Source organism: Camelina sativa, chromosome 11 (genome assembly GCF_000633955.1).
Source record: "Camelina sativa cultivar DH55 chromosome 11, Cs, whole genome shotgun sequence".
Classification (NCBI taxonomy): Eukaryota; Viridiplantae; Streptophyta; class Magnoliopsida; order Brassicales; family Brassicaceae; genus Camelina; species Camelina sativa.
Genome location: NC_025695.1, coordinates 49,426,898 through 49,444,515, shown reverse-complemented (window position 1 = coordinate 49,444,515; position 17,618 = coordinate 49,426,898). Strand labels below are relative to the sequence as shown.

The window sequence follows — 17,618 nt, the reverse complement described above, 5'->3', positions numbered from 1 at the left end:
ACTGGGAAAAAAAAAAAAAAAAAAAAGTGTTGAAGCAGTTTAGAGGGATGGCATGGGGAAAAATACGAAGAAGCTTCATTGAGTTCAAGATCACTGCGTGTAGTATCTGGAAATAGCTAAACAACACTTAAACACATCTGCCTAAGTACATAAGAGGAACTTGTAAGAACAAATTGACGAGAATCTCTCTTAGCGAAATGGATAACATCACTAGCGAAACGAAGAACATTTGCTAGTAAGCTTTTAGGTCTCTAATCAAAAATGCCATAATCAATCATCAACATTAGGAGAAAACGGATCATATCATTATCAAATCTAAACGATGACCCGATTGCAGAGAGATACTCAAAAACATTTTCCAAGACCCGACGAGAAGAAATCGAACAAGAATTCAACTTTAGGATTGGAATGGAAAACAAAGACGATCCAAAAGAGACATACGCTGTTCTCGGAAGTGATTTTTGCCTTGGAGGCGACAGCCGAGCCGATCGAGTGCTTGACCAGTTTCCCGGATCCAGAATCCTACGCTGTAAAATGCTCTACCCATTGTTCCCATCTTCTTCCCCACACACGAGAGATCGAATCGCGTTTTTATCAATGAAATCGAGAAAGGGTTTTTTTCGCCGGAGCCTGAGGAAGAAGAAGAGAGAGTGCAGTCTTACTCTTTGTCTTTGACGACCCCATCTTTGCTTTTCGCTCAAATTTCGGTCGGACCGTTATTTCCGGTTCATGTTATTGGTAATTTTAATTTCTGGTAATTGTTTTGGGTTAAAGTAATTTATAATTTTATCGAGCACGAACCAGGTGGTTTAGAGGGATTATTGGTTCTATGATTTTAATTGATTTGAAAATCCAAACAAAAATCATATTTATTCAATCATTGATTTATACTTCTTAAAATCACATGTTATTCATTCAATGATTTATTTTTGGATTTCAAAATCTACATTATGTTTTAAATAAATTTGAACGAGTAAAATAGATGGATTCAAATCCAAGAATAAAACATGTTATTTCAAAATCCATATTTTTTATGTTGAGAATGGATTTAGAAATGACTTATCTAATAACAGCCCTACTTTATTTCTCCACGTCACTCTTTAATCCTTTCAACAAAACGGCAAAACAAAACACTTTGGCGTCGACTGAGAGAATTGAAAAATAGTTATCATCAACCAAAGAAGAACCTTATCATCTCTCATCTCTCTCTGGTTTTTTTTTTTTTTTTTGAATGAACTAAAATGACAGTTATCTCATGCTCCTCCTTCTCTATCGAACATAATCTCTACGAGACAATATCTTGTCTCCAGAGATGCTCAAAGCGAGATGATCTTAAGCAAATCCACGCTCGCATGGTGAAAACTGGCTTGATGCAGGATTCTTACGCAGTGACAAAGTTTCTTTCTTTCTGTATTTCCTCCACTTCTTCTGATCTTTTGCCTTATGCCCAGATTGTGTTTGACGGTTATGATCGACCTGATACTTTCTTGTGGAACCTCATGATCAGAGGATTCTCTTGCTCAGACGAACCCAACACGTCTCTTCTCCTGTACCATCGGATGCTCTGTTGTTCAGCTCCACATAACGCGTATACTTTCCCGTCTCTTCTCAAAGCTTGTTCGAATCTATCTGCATTTGAAGAAACAACGCAAATTCACGCACAGATCACCAAACTTGGATACGAAAACGATGCCTATGCAGTGAATTCTCTGATTAATTCATATGCTGTGACCGGGAACTTCGAGCTAGCTCACCTTCTCTTTGACAGAATGTCCAAACCAGATGCTGTCTCGTGGAACTCTGTGATCAAAGGGTACGTCAAAGCTGGAAAAATGGATATTGCATTAACGTTATTCCAGAAAATGGCAGAAAAGAATGCTATAACATGGACTACGATGATCTCTGGGTATGTTGAAGCAGGGATGAACAAGGAAGCTCTCCAATCATTTCATGAGATGCAGAATTCGGATGCTGAGCCTGATAATGTTTCCCTCGCTAATGCTCTCTCAGCTTGTGCTCAGCTAGGCGCACTCGAGCAAGGGAAATGGATTCATTCCTATCTTAAAAAAGAAAGAATCAGAACTGATTCAGTTTTGGGTTGTGTTCTTATAGATATGTATGCAAAGTGTGGCGAAATGGATGAAGCTTTGGGAGTTTTCGAGAATATAAAGAAAAAATCAGTGCAAGCATGGACAGCTTTGATTTCCGGTTATGCATACCATGGCCGTGGAAGAGAAGCAATTAGCAAGTTCATGGAGATGCAAAAGATGGGAATAAACCCAAATGTGATTACTTTCACTGCGGTTCTCACGGCGTGCAGCTACACAAGACTAGTTGAAGAAGGAAAGTTGATATTCTACAGCATGGAGAGAGATTACAACCTTAAACCAACCATCGAACATTATGGCTGTATTGTTGATTTACTCGGTCGAGCTGGATTTCTTGATGAAGCAAAACGTTTCATCCAAGAGATGCCTTTGAAGCCAAATGCTGTGATATGGGGTGCGTTGCTCAAAGCCTGTCGTATTCACAAAAACATCGAATTAGGAGAGGAAATTGGAGAAATCTTAATTGCAATGGATCCATTTCATGGTGGGAGATATGTTCATAAGGCTAATATCTATGCTTTGGCCAAAAAGTGGGACAAAGCAGCTGAAACAAGAAGATTGATGAAAGAACAAGGAGTTGCAAAAGTTCCAGGATGTAGTACAATTAGCTTGGAAGGGACAACGCACGAGTTTTTAGCGGGAGACAGATCACACCCAGAGATAGAGAAAATTCAATCTAAATGGAGAATGGTGAGAAGAAAACTAGATGAACAAGGGTACGTACCAGAGTTAGAAGATATGCTGCTTGATTTAGTTGATGATGATGAAAGAGAGGCTATTGTGCATCAGCACAGCGAGAAATTGGCTATAACATACGGGTTACTCAAGACTAAACCAGGAACTGTTATACGTATAATGAAGAATCTCCGAGTATGCAAAGACTGTCACAGAGTATCGAAACTCATATCTAAGATATACAAGAGAGATATCGTAATGAGAGATCGGACAAGGTTCCATCATTTCAGAAATGGGAAATGCAGTTGTGGTGACTACTGGTGAAATTTGGAGAGGAATAAAAACTTTTATTGCTCAAGAACCTGACATTATAACAGAAGTTTTAAAGTACATTGTTTTCAACTAATGCTGAGAAGCTGTGTTGCGGTCCAAGACTGTCCTGGCTCTAGCTTGACATCCCCAAGCTGAGAGTTAAAAATAGTAAGCAGGAGTTAGAAACATTCGAGTCCATAAGTATTGTAATGCGCAAAGACTTATTAGGTGCAAACTGATATACCTTTGCATTTTCAACGCACACAAAGTCTCTGTAACAAGCCTCCATCTGAGTATGCGGGTTCCACAAGACCGCATCCGACCAACTGCATTTTCCAAAAACAAGTAATATACATGAGGCACAGAACGACTTCTGAAACGGAAGTTAACCTAGTCTCTATATAAAGCCACATAAAGTGTCTCAATAAACCTACTTTGTGTTTTTGATGATTATTTTATCACCCAAGCCATTATCCAACAGCAATTCATTAGGAGCATCAAGATAGACGCAATCCAAGAATCCAGGAAAAGTGACTTCATCTCTGGAATGTTAGAAAATAAGGAGTGAGAACCATTAAACATGTGAAATTAAAAGCAACAAGAAGTGTAACTAACGAAGGGAAACAAATACCAAAACCAACCTGTCTTCTTTACCCTGTATTGGGTTTTTAGGGTCAGGATCCTTATTGAGAGTTTTACAACCCTTTAGTCCTCTCACAGATGCCTCAGCGGAAGAAGCCTGAAGAATCCAAAAACAATTAAAAGACGAAAAATTTGGATACATGGAGTCAATTTGCAAGCCATAGTATCAGATCATGGGAAAGACACTGCAACGCCAAAGCTGGTTGACTCTAAACTACAGCGTTTAAACGAGAGGACGATTTAAAAGCACATACACGGAAGTAAGTATGAAGGGCAGTGGTGAAAGAGAAAGCTTTATTGTCTGTGTTGGTTATCTTAAGCTCGGTGGAAAGGGAGTCGGCGCCAACAATGACCTAAAGCAGCAAAACAAACACTGTTAAAGAATATGACATCTAAACATACAAAGAGTGTCATTAAACAAAAGGAAGAATAAGGGCATTGTACAACAAACCTTGAATAGAGCCTGGAAACCAAAGTCCCACATGGCTCGACTATACGGACCATCCTTGAGCTCAAGAGTAACAGCGGCATTGTCATCAGAATTATCGGAATCAAGAACAGACCAGTCCATGTTCCTTCCAAACCCATGCTAATAATGATGGATGGTTCAAAGAGCATGTTGTAATGTAAGCATAACAAAAAAGTAAAAAGCAGATTTGATGAATCGAATGAAACTTTTTGAATGAGGGGATACGATACCTGTTGAATTTGTCCAGGTCCGAACTGGGGAAAACAATGTGGAATCCCTCCGCTATAACAAGAAATTTGCAGAAAAAAAGAGGAGACATCCCTTACTCAAAAGTTGGAGAGAGTAACAAAGTTAAATGTCAAAAGACACACACACACACAAACACACCTAATGGGCTTAATCTTATTGAAGACAGCGTCTGGTCTGACGAAAAGAAGATCTTTACCACTCGCAACTTTCCAAGATGTTATGCATCCTCCAAAGAGATATATCTCAGCCTCACTGCATCCAAAATTCAAGAAAGACTAAAAAAACTTCTTTACACTATGAATGAGGCAGGGAGAGAAGGTGGGTGGATCTAGTAGTGTTATACCTGTTCTGAGGAGAAGTGAGGACGAGTTTTGGCAAATTGCCTTGTCCTTCTGCGACTCTTACTCCACTAGCTGAAGAAGCCATNGCGACTCTTACTCCAGTAGCTGAAGAAGCCATGGCTGAGACTCCTCTCCTTCTGCCCAAAAAAAAATTCAAGATCGGATTTTTTTATTCAAAGATTAGAAAAATTAGAAAAGCGAAGAAGTGACAATGCGGTTCCAAATTACCGGTTAAATCGGAGCTGATTGGGAGAATTGAAGGTGAGAAAAGAGTTAGAGACGGAAACAATCGCCATGTTTTGCTCTCCTTCAGTCACTCTCTATCTTTATATATTTTGATTTGTGTTGTGTGGGTCGTCGATGACGATGATGAGATTGAATAAAAATCACAACGCAGCAAACTGATGTCGACGACATGTTTTATATATCAGACTCAGAGAGAGGAAACGGCTCTTCAAACGACGGTCGGGACCCAATGGTTAACGTTGACCGCTTCAGAATATCGTTTTATGGACTGACGAATATTCCAATCCCACCCCAAGTCCGACAGCAAAACTTATCATGAGTTTGATTGAGTATTAAAGAAAGTTTCTGGGCCGTTAACTACAAAGGTCAGGCCCAATATTACTCGTGGGCTAATTAAAAAGAACAAACTGCAAAATCGCTAGAGAGAGGGGTCGAACCTCTGACCTTGTGGTTAACAGCCACACGCTCTAACCAACTGAGCTACTCCAGCTATTTGATGTTGCTAACACTTTATCAAACTTTATACTAACGTCAATTTGAAAGCTTTAGGTCGACTATGGTATGTTCGTAACTCTGAATGTTAAAAAGCAAAGGGAAACCAAAACTTTCTGATGTGAGGGTGATAAATATTACACCACAAAGACTTTTCTGAATGGGATCTACGTCAAAAAAGTGAGGCTGCACAGAGACTGGCTCCTATTTTTGACAAGGATACATCAACAATAAACACAGGGACGTGGAATGGCTTCGTTACAGATTGAGAATAGATCAATTAAATGGTCAGCTTACCAAGGTGTTCTTTCCATCAATAAAAAGAAAATAAAATCACTCATATCAAAGTATACAACAAAATCGCATAGGAAACAATAAAATTCATATGTTTGAAAAGACGAGTTCAACCCATACGAACATTATCTCCTTTCAATAAAAGAGTTTCATAACTGTTGTTTGTATCTAATCTTCAAGCTGTCTGTGTTTTGATTTTTTCACAAATCAACTACCAATGCTCTTGCCTGAACTCTCCTCATCTTCATTTTGCATTTGTAACTGTCCTTTCTTCACAGTACTTCGCTGCCTGCAACTTCGTAAAAGTAGACGATGTTATGATTTCAAATATTCTCAACAATCTTCTTAAGTCATGTAAGAAAGAGCACAGGAAAATAAATACCGGTAGTAGCATCTCGCGCCTTTTTCACTGGTTCTTTTGCAGATTCAGCTGTTTCAGAAGTGAAAAGCAAAGAGTTTATGGGTCTACTATTATGCAACATGAATCAGTCACATTTTGTGCTTTTACCAATTGAGTATTCTCTTTATTATTCACTTCCTTACCCTTAAACTTTCTCTTCTTCTTAGCTCTCCTTCTCTTTCTCTCTTCCTGTGTAAGCTCAGACTCATCCTTAATGTCACCTTTCCCGGAAAAGATTTCCTCCGGGGCAAGCATTGCTGCATCCGAGACTGCCACGGGCGCAACCTACGTAGTACACACGGAAGTAGTTGCTTAGTAAAATGGTGCCACGCTCCCAATTCCCTAACAAATAAGGAAGGATTGAGAAAACAACAGAATTACCTCTTCCATTGCTATGGCCGGGACATTCGTTTGTATAGACATTTCTTCAATCACCTGAAAGTTTTGGGAAAATAAGAAAAGAAATTAGCTTCAGTCCAGAGCTATATTTGAGGTGATCATCATTTCGGATCTAAGCGAGAAACATACAGGTTTAGGTGTGAAGTGGAAGTGGGAGAGAGCATCCAACTTCAAGCATAGATTCTTGAACAACATGCTTGCCTGATTTAACATTTATAAGTAAGAGTATGGGATATAGAGACTAACATTGAAAGGAGAAGACAGATAGGTAAATACAAAAACACAGGAAATATAAGGATCAAATCAAGTTGGAACCTCTTTCTTTAGTTCATCAGAGAAAGTTGTTGGGGCAAAAGCTGGATTAGCCGTCCGAACGTATTCGTCCTACAAATAACCAAATGGACCAAAACACATTTGTAAGTTTGGTTATCTCCCAAAAAACGAAATAACACAATCAGATATTGTACATCATACAAACCTCGTAAACTTCGGCAAGACCTTTCTTGCTTTTGCTCTCGTCCTGCATATTTTCAAAAGTAACAAACCGATTGTACTGTTATTCATCAACTATTAAACCAGAGCACAAAATAAGAGGGCAGAGATAATAGTTCTTCAATAAAACTCACCATTTCCTTGGCTTCTCTTTTTGCTTTAGTGGGCATACTAGGTGCTCGTTGAACATCATCAAAACGAGCCTAAGAAGTCACAATATCAGTTATACAAAACCAGGGAATGTAGCAAAGGAGACCAATGTTACATATTACTGCCCACAAGTAGTTACCTCAATGATTCTGCTCTTGATCAAATCTTCAAGTGAGGCTGTGACCTCTTCTGTGATTACAGGAGCAGGCCTGGCATTGTGCTCAAAATCTAAATCAACTTCTAGAGCACTGTTCTTTGGCCTCTTTGCAGCAGTTATCTTTTAACAAGACAAATCATACAAACATTTAGTTATAGAAAGCAAAATTCTATTTTTTTTCNTTGTATAGACATTTCTTCAATCACCTGAAAGTTTTGGGAAAATAAGAAAAGAAATTAGCTTCAGTCCAGAGCTATATTTGAGGTGATCATCATTTCGGATCTAAGCGAGAAACATACAGGTTTAGGTGTGAAGTGGAAGTGGGAGAGAGCATCCAACTTCAAGCATAGATTCTTGAACAACATGCTTGCCTGATTTAACATTTATAAGTAAGAGTATGGGATATAGAGACTAACATTGAAAGGAGAAGACAGATAGGTAAATACAAAAACACAGGAAATATAAGGATCAAATCAAGTTGGAACCTCTTTCTTTAGTTCATCAGAGAAAGTTGTTGGGGCAAAAGCTGGATTAGCCGTCCGAACGTATTCGTCCTACAAATAACCAAATGGACCAAAACACATTTGTAAGTTTGGTTATCTCCCAAAAAACGAAATAACACAATCAGATATTGTACATCATACAAACCTCGTAAACTTCGGCAAGACCTTTCTTGCTTTTGCTCTCGTCCTGCATATTTTCAAAAGTAACAAACCGATTGTACTGTTATTCATCAACTATTAAACCAGAGCACAAAATAAGAGGGCAGAGATAATAGTTCTTCAATAAAACTCACCATTTCCTTGGCTTCTCTTTTTGCTTTAGTGGGCATACTAGGTGCTCGTTGAACATCATCAAAACGAGCCTAAGAAGTCACAATATCAGTTATACAAAACCAGGGAATGTAGCAAAGGAGACCAATGTTACATATTACTGCCCACAAGTAGTTACCTCAATGATTCTGCTCTTGATCAAATCTTCAAGTGAGGCTGTGACCTCTTCTGTGATTACAGGAGCAGGCCTGGCATTGTGCTCAAAATCTAAATCAACTTCTAGAGCACTGTTCTTTGGCCTCTTTGCAGCAGTTATCTTTTAACAAGACAAATCATACACACATTTAGTTATAGAAAGCAAAATGCAAATTTTTTTCCAGTGTAATAATCGTCGGGAAAAACATGGCTGGCTACCTCTCCCTGCATTGTCCAGTGTTTAGGATCTAAGTTTGTTTTCTCCATCTGTTCAATCTTGGATTGAACCTTTAATCGTTCTTTCTCATGTGTAGAGAGCTTTTCATTACCCTAAAGGAAGACAAAATAGTTCATAAATAAGAAATGAAGTCATTACATATCACAAAGCCATGCATAAGTTAAGCATCACAATACTTGGTTTTCTCTTTCAGCTTCGTCATCTTCACTTAAATCTTTCCACTTTACTTTTGTCTCCTTCTTTTTGCCGCCAAAGAAATCAGTATACCTAATTATCATTGATAAGGAAAAAAAATCTTAGAACAAATCTACAGCGATACTGCTCCAAACCCAAGGAAGCAAAACTGCAGATGATTAGAATACAAAGTGGTATGCGTATTCTCTTATTAGAGAGCATAGAAACATACTTTGCCTTTCCTAATTTATCCGCCTCTTCGTCGTCACCACCAGCAAAAGCACCAAACTAGAGGACAAGAACAATAAAAGATCAATCGAGAGAAAAAAATGAGCTAATTGTAATCACTCACTCCACTTTATATTCTTAAACACTGAGGTATGTGCTTACCTCATCATCTTCTTCTTCATCGTCGTCCTCCTCATCATCATCATCTTCTTCATCACGCAAATTTTGTTTCTTTCTCTTTGCTACTCCCTTGTTGTTCTTGTAGTCTATCCCATACTCTTCTGCTTCACCATCCTCTAAAAACTCCTCCAATTCTTTTATCTTGAAGAACTTGTCCTCTATTCCTTCATTGTCTCCATCCTTTTCCTCCTCATCTTCTTCATCTCCGTCCTCTTCCTCATCTCCGTCCTCTTCTTCTTCTTCATCTTTCTCTTCTCCTTCGCTTTCATTAGCTTCTAGCTCATCATCACCCGAGTCATGACCATCCATATCCATCTCATCCACATCATCTTCATGAGAAACCTTGAGGGCCAAATTCCCAAGTTTACGAATCTCTTCAGGGTTTTTAGCAAATCTATTAACTTCCTGACGCAAGCTAGACAACAGCGGTTGAGACTGCATATCAATTTGCTGCCAAATCTGCTCCGCATCAAACCCATCAACCAAGAGCTCATCAAATGGAGATTTAGGGTTGTACGGCTTCAACTTCTCGAAGATATGCTGAGATGCAGCGCGAGCCACCTCAGATATTGAACTTGGCGCTAGAAACACTGGTGGTTCAGTTGACTTAAGCTTCTCAAGGGCTTTAAAGCCCGAATCTTTTACAATCGCCATTAGATTAAAAGCAACCAAAAGTACCAAATCGTTGCTTCCTCGGTGCCCCAGATAATTAGGGTTCCTTCGATTGAACAAAAACAGTAGGGTTTATCAATGGCGGTGGTTTAAAACGGCGGTTAGGTTTTGGAAGAGGAACACGGAGAAGAGAAAACCTCAATGAGTGTGTGTATCTCAAAAACCCTGAGATAAGTCCCCGGTGAAAACCTCTTAATCACACAGAGAGTTTCTACCTCAGTAATTGGGCCAATATTTGGGCCTTTTAATATTGTGTTTTGGCCCAGATAGTATCAAATCACTACAGTACTGTGTATTCATCATTCAGACACTACAAACCCCCAACATTGGTCCGAAATAGACTGCTTTATACTTCTTCTGGAAAGTTGTATAATCAAAACTTGTGTAAACTGCAGAAATTGACACAATTCAATTGCTGTATAAGAGTTTGAAATCCGTAAACATCATTGTTGCTTAGAATTATGGATACGGTAAATCTGTGTGTTTACCCACTTACAATATTAATGATTGATGGGATTAGAGATTCAAAAGGTATTAAACTATTAATCTAAGCCTTCCTACAACATAATCAAAAGGGGATTGAGCTACAACACATCGTTGATGAATTTTTCTGTGAGTTCTTTAGGAAGCCCCATGACTGTATCAACTCCTCCCACCTACGACAGTACAACAAAATCTTCAGTGGTGTGTAAATCATACGCTGAAACAGAAGGAATTAAACAACTATAAGATCAAACATTCGAGCTCCTTGTGTTAAGAGCACTAACCACGGAATCGACAAATGGTGAAATAAGGGGATGCTCCAGTGTTAAGCCTCCAGCAACCTTGTAAGTTACTGCATCATCAATCTGAAGATCAAAGAAGACACAAACTCATATGTTAAAACAAACTAAATTCAGTATAGATACATGGTAAGAAGAAGAACTAGTGTGTTAAAGAGCTTTATTTACAAGATCGTCGATGACTTGTTCTGGTATCTCATGGAAATAGACCTGCATCACAACAATCACCAAAAAATGTTCAATCCACACAAAACAAAAAAAAAGGTTGAGGAAAGAAGAAGAAATAGTGTTTGTGTACTACCTCTGCTTTGTCCCAACCTCCTCTTTTAACACCAGTTTTCAAGTTCCTAACAAGAACAGATCCCACAACGCCTCCATGTGAACCGGAGTAGCCTGTGTAGAGAATTCAAAACAAAACTCTTAATCACAATCTTACAAGTCACTAGTAGTATCATAAAACACCTGAAAGCAATTAAGTTGCAAAGAAAAACCTTTGATAAATTCACGAGCTTCTTCTTTAGTGGTTGGTTTTTCTCTAATGACACCTTTGTACACAACAACCTAAGGAACTCCATCACCATATAACACATCAGCTCAAGATAACAAAAAAAATCACAGAACATAAGACAATCCAAAACTGTTAAAGACATTATTTAAGCATACAGTGTCTGCAGTAACCAAGAGTGTTGGTTGAGGATCATGTGCAAACTGGCTTTCACCTCCAAGTTTCGATATGATCTCATTTGCCTAGTCAATTACACAATTTACCATCATCAATTCAATATGGTAAGAAGTACAATAAATCAAAATCGAATACAAACAGAACCCTAGAAAGTATAACCTTGGCTTCAGCAAGAGCAACAACCAAATCTTCAGGCTTGTCTGTCCTAATAGCTTTCTCATCAATGTCTGCAGTCTTGAACCATAATAATCCCAAAGCCAACAACGTCAACGTACTTAAACAATCCAGAGCAAACAAAAAAATAATCAAACATAGACATACCACAATGGTGTAATCATATCCCATTTCAGCCAGAATCCGTTTTCTCGCCATGGACTGAGAACCCAGAATCAGCTTTCACGTTTCAGAGAATATTTTTTGCATTTCGTTAGCAACTTCAATTATATATTATTCCAACAAAACAAACCCAAGAATAAAGCATAGTAGAGAAAAAAACACCTTGAATCCTCTCTCCATTGCCTTCGAGGTCATCGTGGCGTTGTGCTCTAAGCGGAAGAGTGAGGATGGGAAAATTGCAAAAAACAACAAAAACTGAAGAAATAATTTGACCATGTCCAAACTCAAACTCAACTCAACTCTCCCCCAATTTCAAGGAATAACGCCAAATTCGCTTCCACTTTATCTTTCCCTTTTTCTTTTTAATAGATTTTTTTCTCTTTTTTTTTCAATCATAATAAGATTCTTTTAAACATTTGTTTATTTATATAAACTAAACCAACAATAGTTTGATAAAAAAAATTGAAGGTATTTTCTATATTGTGTGGTATTAAAAAAAAAAACAAGCATTTCCTTCTATAAATGCAAAATTTGGCATATTTCAAATCATCAATTTCCATTCTTTATTTTTTATTTTTTAATACTCAATAATCGTTTTTAATAGTATTGTTGGTTATTTTGTGGTAACTTTTCCTGTCAATTTCATCAAATCATGACCAAACAGTCCAAACTTCTCACATGGAATTAGGCTATCTAGCTAAATTTTTCATTTAATTAGGCTAGCTAGCTAATTTACTTTGTCCTTTCTTATNAAAAAAAAAAAAAAAAAAAAAAAAAAAAAAAAAAAAAAAAAAAAAACTGGGACCGATTTTGTAAACCTTCGAATATATTGACGTTGTATGTAAGTAAGTAAAACTCTTTGGACTATTTTATAAATTATCAAAACTATTGGGGATAAAGTAAATACGTTTTTTAAAAGGGCTGCAATCATAAATACACTGAGGACACTAGTTTTGAACTTCTCAAAAATATGGAAGCTATTTTGTAAATCGTACAACTAATAGGACTATTTAATAAATAAGAAAAACTAGTGGGGCGAAAGTAACAAGGATAGAACAAGTGGTCACAAGTGACACTGACATTGAGTTGAAACTTGACCAGTGAAGAAGACTACATACAATGTGGCGCCGGAGCTTCAGTACTTTGCCGGGGAAGAAATGGGACGCGGTGGTGATCGGCGGCGGTCACAACGGCTTAACCGCCGCGGCTTACCTAGCACGTGGTGGTCTCTCCGTAGCTGTTCTCGAGCGCCGTCATGTCATCGGTGGGGCAGCAGTGACGGAGGAGATCGTTCCTGGCTTCAAATTTTCACGCTGCAGTTACCTTCAGAGCCTGCTTCGTCCTTGCATCATTAGGTTTTTGATTAACCATTCTTTTGATTTTGTTCTGATAGTTTCCTTGGATTGTTTTGACCTCTTTTGGATCATTTTGATTTTGGAATCCAAAGAGAATTAGAGTTAGGCAGACACGGATTGAAGCTTCTGAAGAGAAGTCCTTCGTCGTTTACACCTTGTTTGGATGGCCGTTATCTTCTGCTTGGACCTGATCAGGAACTTAATCATTCTGAGATTTCCAAGTTCTCCAAACATGATGCTGATGCTTACCCAAGGTGGAGTTTTTTCAGATACTATGCCAATAATTTGGGAATGTGATGATTACAACTACTGTTAAAAAATTGTTTTTGTTTTTGCTTTACAGATACGAGAAGCAGCTAGAGAGGTTCTGTGGATTCATGGATCCTCTTTTGGATGCAACTCCCCCAGAATCTTTGCAAGGAGCCTCTTCTTTGAACGATAAGCTGCGCAATAAAATGTACAAATCTGCTTTCTGGGCTCGTTGTCTCCGCCAAGCAGCTTCTTTGGGGCAAAAAGATATGGTGTATGATCTCCTATCTTAAAGATTAAGCTGTCTCTATGTTATCTTTTACTGCTTGGTTTAGATGCTTTATAAAGTACAATACTGTGTTATTTTTTTAACTTATGAAGGGACTTCATGGATTTGTTATTGGCCCCAGCTTCAAAAGTTTTGAACAACTGGTTTGAGGTGGTTTTCTGATCTTGGCACCTATTGGCCCTACATATAGCATTAGTAATTAGTCTGATGTTGTATTGACACACGTTTTGTGTTGGCCTTGTGCTTGCAGTCTGATGTCCTGAAGGCGACTCTTGCAACAGATGCCGTGATTGGATCTACGGTAATTGACCTTCCTAATATCTTGAGCTTGAGGTTCCAAAAGTTCTTATAGTTGAGTCATTTTGTGATATATACTTATTGGAATGGAATGGAAAGGTGAGAAATGCTTCTTAGTGTACGTTCAGGGAGATACTCTTACTACTGTATATTGGGGAGTTAATGTAGTGCTCTGATCATTGATACACAGGCCAGTGTCCATACTCCGGGAAGTGGATATGTCCTCCTACATCATGTGATGGGAGAAACGGATGGAGAGAAAGGCATTTGGTCGTACGTATCTGGATTATTAAATTGTATTGTCCTCTAAATAATTCGGCAATGTAGAAAAGCGGTGTATGTTTTGCATTAGTCAGGATACCTAAGCACTTTAAGAACTCTCTTGGCAGATTTGAATAAGCAGTGTATCTTTGAGGTCAAAATGAGAAGTACAAAATGATTTTGTGATAAAACAAGGCCTGTCTATCCTGAGTAAACTAATAATAAAATAATTTGCAGTTATGTTGAAGGTGGGATGGGCTCTGTCTCCATGGCTATAGCCAATGCTGCAAAGGAAGCTGGTGCTCAGATTTTCACAAATGCAGAGGTATTTGTTTCCAGATCTTTTTGAGTGTATACCCCTCTTTCCTACCATATGCGGATCTGTGGAGTTCTAGTTATCATTATCTCTTATCAGAAAGCAGGGCTGCTAAGTTTATTCAAATTTGTTTTCCAGGTTTCTGAAATACTGACTGACGATTCTAGCATCGTGAAAGGGGTTAGTCTGTCTTCATTGATTTCTGGATGAAGTGGAACTTAAATCAAACTCATATGAAATAATTTGTTATAAGGTTTTGCTTTCTGATGGTACGCGGGTGGAGTCATCAGCTATATTATCCAATGCAACCCCTTACAGAACTTATGTGGTAAATTTTTAGAGTCCTTTGTCTGAATTCAAAACTCCCAGTATATGTGATTCTAAATTAAATTTTGTTGGTTGCAAAAAAAACTTATGTGTTGTTCTTTCTTTCTTGGATAACAGGAGTTGGTTCCGACCAATGTTCTTCCCGAAAAATTTGTCGATGCTATTAAGAACTCAGATTACAGCTCTGTAAGTATTTTATGCCATCCCTCATTCTCTCGATCAAGGGAAGATAAATCTTTAAATAAATTAAACAGTTTTTTTGTTTTATCAGCTAGCTAAGTATCTAGTGATTGGCTGTTTAATTGATGTGAACAGGCAACTACCAAAATAAACTTGGCTGTTGACAATTTACCACAGTTCCAGTGCTGCAACACAAATCATTCGAGTCCAGGTCCGGAGCACTTTGGCACTATACACATTGGTGCGGAGAGGTATGCTACGTGTACTTTTATCATGACTCTTTGTATCTCCAAGAACAAATAAAAGTGATCAATGGCTCTGTTCTATCTTTGGCCTCTGTCAGCATGGACGAGGTTCACTCAGCATGCCATGATTCTGAAAACGGCCAACCATCAAGAAGACCAGTGATCGAAATGACTATTCCATCCACGCTAGATAACACCATATCTCCTCCAGGTACTCATATTCTCCCCATTTGCTTGTTTAGGATTAGAACTCTGAATGGGATTTTGTGTGTAGGGAAGCATGTAATCAACTTGTTCATCCAATACACCCCTTACAAGCCATCAGATGGAAACTGGGAAGATCCTACTTACCGAGTTAGTTAGTTGTACACTCTTGCCTAGCGTCATTACTGTTACTTTTCGAATTTTCATTCCTTGAAACTTACAAGACATGCTCGGGTTTGTTGTTGATTGTGTAAAATCAGGAAGCATTTGCACAAAGGTGTTTTAAACTGATTGATGAATATGCACCCGGGTTTAGCTCATCCATCATTAGCTACGACATGTTGACTCCTCCTGACCTGGAACGGGAAATTGGTCTCACAGGTATATTAAGTTGAGTNCGCTAGATAACACCATATCTCCTCCAGGTACTCATATTCTCCCCATTTGCTTGTTTAGGATTAGAACTCTGAATGGGATTTTGTGTGTAGGGAAGCATGTAATCAACTTGTTCATCCAATACACCCCTTACAAGCCATCAGATGGAAACTGGGAAGATCCTACTTACCGAGTTAGTTAGTTGTACACTCTTGCCTAGCGTCATTACTGTTACTTTTCGAATTTTCATTCCTTGAAACTTACAAGACATGCTCGGGTTTGTTGTTGATTGTGTAAAATCAGGAAGCATTTGCACAAAGGTGTTTTAAACTGATTGATGAATATGCACCCGGGTTTAGCTCATCCATCATTAGCTACGACATGTTGACTCCTCCTGACCTGGAACGGGAAATTGGTCTCACAGGTATATTAAGTTGAGTATGTAGAAAGAGATCATGAATACATGGGATATGGCCAAACCATATTGACATATTGCTCATTTGTGTCCTGCAGGTGGAAACATATTTCACGGTGCCATGGGATTAGACTCTCTCTTCTTGATGCGCCCAGTGAAAAAATGGTACGTGTCTCTCACAATTCAAAACAGTCTTTTTACGATTTATAAAAATATGATTCAAAACTTTGTTGGAATGTGACACAGGTCGAATTACAGAAGCCCTTTGAAAGGTCTCTACTTGTGCGGCAGCGGAGCTCATCCTGGAGGCGGAGTAATGGGCGCACCAGGAAGAAATGCAGCGCATGTTGTTCTCCAAGACTTGAAATGAATCTAGCGAGGATAAATCTCAGACTATGCAATGTAGTAGACCTTCATGTGTAAGTGTTTTCCTATTTGCTGTGAAAACTCTGTCTGCGCCGGAGGCTTCGGTCTCAGACGCGTGAACATAGTTGTTATCAACGAATAAGATTCATCCACGTGTAAGTAAACGTAAAAAGCCCTAAAAATCAACAAAAATGGAAAGTGCCCTACACAACGAATATGGAAAGTGAACAAAGGGAGCGACAACATCGGCGCCGCAAAGCAAAAAGAAATGATGTCTCTTCCTCTCCAAGACGACGACGAGGAAAACGACATAGACGAAGCCAAGATGCTCCTCATAGGCGAGAACGGTATCGACAATGAGAGTTCATCTCCTGCTCCTCTGCGTGACGGTGCACCGGAGCTCCAGGAGTACAACATCCGGTCAATCGAGTCAACGGTCGTGATTCGTCAGCTGACGTCACAGGGTCTCTCCTTCCAGCTCTGGCCAGCCGCTTCTACCTTCGTAACGCTGCTTGATAACTACCGACGTGACCCTAGCAGCAGCCCACTCACCGCCACACTCTCGTCGCTAACGAAATCATCTCCATTGAACATACTCGAGCTCGGATCTGGAACCGGCGCCGTCGGAATCGCTGCGGCAGTCACTCTCTCTGCTAACGTCACGGTGACGGATCTCCCACACGTGTTGGACAATCTCAATTTCAACGCCGAAGCGAACGCTGAAGTTGTGGCGAGGTTTGGGGGAAAAGTCCACGTGGCGCCACTCCGATGGGGGGAAGCTGATGACGTGGAGGTTCTAGGTCGGAACGTTGACTTGATTCTTGCCTCGGACGTGGTGTACCACGACCATCTCTTCGAGCCTCTCCTCGAAACGCTGCGTTTGATGCAGCTAGAGGGGAAGAAGCTAATATTCCTGATGGCTCATCTAAGGAGATGGAAGAAAGAATCTGTCTTCTTCAAGAAAGCTCGGAAGCTCTTCCATGTCGAAGTTATACACTCTGATGTTCCTCAACAAGGTTCTAGAATCGGTGTTGTGGTTTACCGTTTTGCCAC

The 17,618-nt window shown here is 39.2% G+C and overlaps 7 protein-coding genes and 1 non-coding gene across 11 annotated transcripts in view; 3 read left to right on the top strand and 5 right to left on the bottom strand.

Moving 5' to 3' along the window:
• LOC104727390 (gamma carbonic anhydrase 3, mitochondrial) overlaps positions 1-678 on the bottom strand; it is a 2,041-nt gene extending 1,363 nt beyond the window's left edge. The window contains exon 1 of the mRNA XM_010446486.2: positions 442-678. Within this exon, the coding sequence (XP_010444788.1) occupies positions 442-556 (115 nt within the window). The 5' untranslated portion in view covers positions 557-678. The remainder of the gene's footprint in view (positions 1-441) is intronic.
• On the top strand, positions 998-3,131 carry LOC104727388 (pentatricopeptide repeat-containing protein At5g66520-like). Its single transcript, XM_010446482.2, has one exon. The coding sequence runs from the start codon at positions 1,242-1,244 to the stop codon at positions 3,105-3,107; it is 1,866 nt and encodes a 621-aa protein (XP_010444784.1). The 5' UTR covers positions 998-1,241; the 3' UTR covers positions 3,108-3,131.
• On the bottom strand, positions 3,117-5,263 carry LOC104727389 (putative glucose-6-phosphate 1-epimerase). Of its 3 annotated transcripts, none has more exons than XM_019231449.1 (11): positions 5,025-5,261; positions 4,915-4,930; positions 4,799-4,881; positions 4,594-4,707; positions 4,437-4,488; positions 4,189-4,326; positions 3,992-4,090; positions 3,737-3,834; positions 3,530-3,637; positions 3,340-3,421; positions 3,117-3,247 (listed from the first exon to the last, which is right to left on the bottom strand). In XM_019231449.1, the coding sequence occupies exons 1-11, from the start codon at positions 5,090-5,092 to the stop codon at positions 3,182-3,184; spliced, it is 924 nt and encodes a 307-aa protein (XP_019086994.1). In that variant the 5' UTR covers positions 5,093-5,261; the 3' UTR covers positions 3,117-3,181. The 3 variants fall into 3 exon arrangements, with proteins under 3 accessions (XP_019086994.1, XP_010444787.1, XP_019086993.1); XM_010446485.2 differs by having other exon boundaries at positions 4,915-4,933; positions 5,025-5,259; XM_019231448.1 differs by having other exon boundaries at positions 4,799-4,930; positions 5,025-5,263.
• Positions 5,459-5,532, bottom strand: TRNAN-GUU. Its single transcript has one exon. It is a non-coding gene; the product is annotated as a tRNA-Asn (tRNA).
• On the bottom strand, positions 5,807-10,058 carry LOC104727387 (U3 small nucleolar ribonucleoprotein protein MPP10-like). The gene is made up of 13 exons (XM_010446481.2): positions 9,197-10,058; positions 9,039-9,094; positions 8,809-8,899; positions 8,614-8,724; positions 8,378-8,515; positions 8,223-8,291; positions 8,075-8,116; positions 7,912-7,980; positions 7,726-7,797; positions 6,610-6,663; positions 6,372-6,513; positions 6,211-6,258; positions 5,807-6,123 (listed from the first exon to the last, which is right to left on the bottom strand). The coding sequence occupies exons 1-13, from the start codon at positions 9,866-9,868 to the stop codon at positions 6,101-6,103; spliced, it is 1,587 nt and encodes a 528-aa protein (XP_010444783.1). The 5' UTR covers positions 9,869-10,058; the 3' UTR covers positions 5,807-6,100.
• LOC104727385 (maf-like protein DDB_G0281937) lies at positions 10,277-12,084 on the bottom strand. Its single transcript, XM_010446480.2, has 9 exons — positions 11,849-12,084; positions 11,672-11,743; positions 11,510-11,584; positions 11,332-11,415; positions 11,160-11,229; positions 10,970-11,061; positions 10,837-10,878; positions 10,654-10,734; positions 10,277-10,542 (listed from the first exon to the last, which is right to left on the bottom strand). The coding sequence occupies exons 1-9, from the start codon at positions 11,960-11,962 to the stop codon at positions 10,471-10,473; spliced, it is 702 nt and encodes a 233-aa protein (XP_010444782.1). The 5' UTR covers positions 11,963-12,084; the 3' UTR covers positions 10,277-10,470.
• Positions 12,755-16,717, top strand: LOC104727383 (pyridine nucleotide-disulfide oxidoreductase domain-containing protein 2-like). Of its 2 annotated transcripts, XM_010446476.2 has the most exons (16): positions 12,755-13,041; positions 13,134-13,295; positions 13,385-13,564; positions 13,672-13,729; positions 13,830-13,880; positions 14,067-14,149; positions 14,375-14,462; positions 14,592-14,633; positions 14,707-14,781; positions 14,898-14,966; positions 15,096-15,211; positions 15,304-15,416; positions 15,480-15,559; positions 15,670-15,790; positions 16,298-16,364; positions 16,446-16,717. In XM_010446476.2, the coding sequence occupies exons 1-16, from the start codon at positions 12,806-12,808 to the stop codon at positions 16,567-16,569; spliced, it is 1,665 nt and encodes a 554-aa protein (XP_010444778.1). In that variant the 5' UTR covers positions 12,755-12,805; the 3' UTR covers positions 16,570-16,717. The 2 variants fall into 2 exon arrangements, with proteins under 2 accessions (XP_010444778.1, XP_010444777.1); XM_010446475.2 differs by lacking the exons at positions 16,298-16,364; positions 16,446-16,717 and having other exon boundaries at positions 15,480-15,563; positions 15,670-15,786.
• LOC104727384 (protein-lysine methyltransferase METTL21D-like) overlaps positions 16,797-17,618 on the top strand; it is a 1,135-nt gene continuing 313 nt past the window's right edge. Inside the window, exon 1 of the mRNA XM_019232157.1 lies at positions 16,797-17,613. Coding sequence (XP_019087702.1) covers positions 16,834-17,613 — 780 coding nt within the window. The 5' untranslated portion in view covers positions 16,797-16,833. The remainder of the gene's footprint in view (positions 17,614-17,618) is intronic.

What these genes read in the sequence shown, in the direction of transcription:
- LOC104727388 (XM_010446482.2), top strand. Translation starts at nt 1,242, where the DNA reads ATGACAGTTATCTCATGCTCCTCCTTCTCTATCGAACATAATCTCTAC.
- LOC104727387 (XM_010446481.2), bottom strand. Translation starts at nt 9,868, where the DNA reads ATGGCGATTGTAAAAGATTCGGGCTTTAAAGCCCTTGAGAAGCTTAAG. An exon ending in TCAAGAGCAGAATCATTGAG is followed by an intron (nt 8,292 to 8,377) that starts GTAACTACTTGT and finishes GTGACTTCTTAG; the next exon opens with GCTCGTTTTGATGATGTTCA. An exon ending in GAAGAAGAGAAAGTTTAAGG is followed by an intron (nt 6,259 to 6,371) that starts GTAAGGAAGTGA and finishes CTTCTGAAACAG; the next exon opens with CTGAATCTGCAAAAGAACCA.
- LOC104727383 (XM_010446476.2), top strand. Translation starts at nt 12,806, where the DNA reads ATGTGGCGCCGGAGCTTCAGTACTTTGCCGGGGAAGAAATGGGACGCG. An exon ending in TTTTGAACAACTGGTTTGAG is followed by an intron (nt 13,730 to 13,829) that starts GTGGTTTTCTGA and finishes TTGTGCTTGCAG; the next exon opens with TCTGATGTCCTGAAGGCGAC. An exon ending in ATGCCGTGATTGGATCTACG is followed by an intron (nt 13,881 to 14,066) that starts GTAATTGACCTT and finishes ATTGATACACAG; the next exon opens with GCCAGTGTCCATACTCCGGG.
- LOC104727385 (XM_010446480.2), bottom strand. Translation starts at nt 11,962, where the DNA reads ATGGTCAAATTATTTCTTCAGTTTTTGTTGTTTTTTGCAATTTTCCCA. An exon ending in GATATGATTACACCATTGTG is followed by an intron (nt 11,585 to 11,671) that starts GTATGTCTATGT and finishes TTATGGTTCAAG; the next exon opens with ACTGCAGACATTGATGAGAA. An exon ending in TCTTGGTTACTGCAGACACT is followed by an intron (nt 11,230 to 11,331) that starts GTATGCTTAAAT and finishes GGAGTTCCTTAG; the next exon opens with GTTGTTGTGTACAAAGGTGT.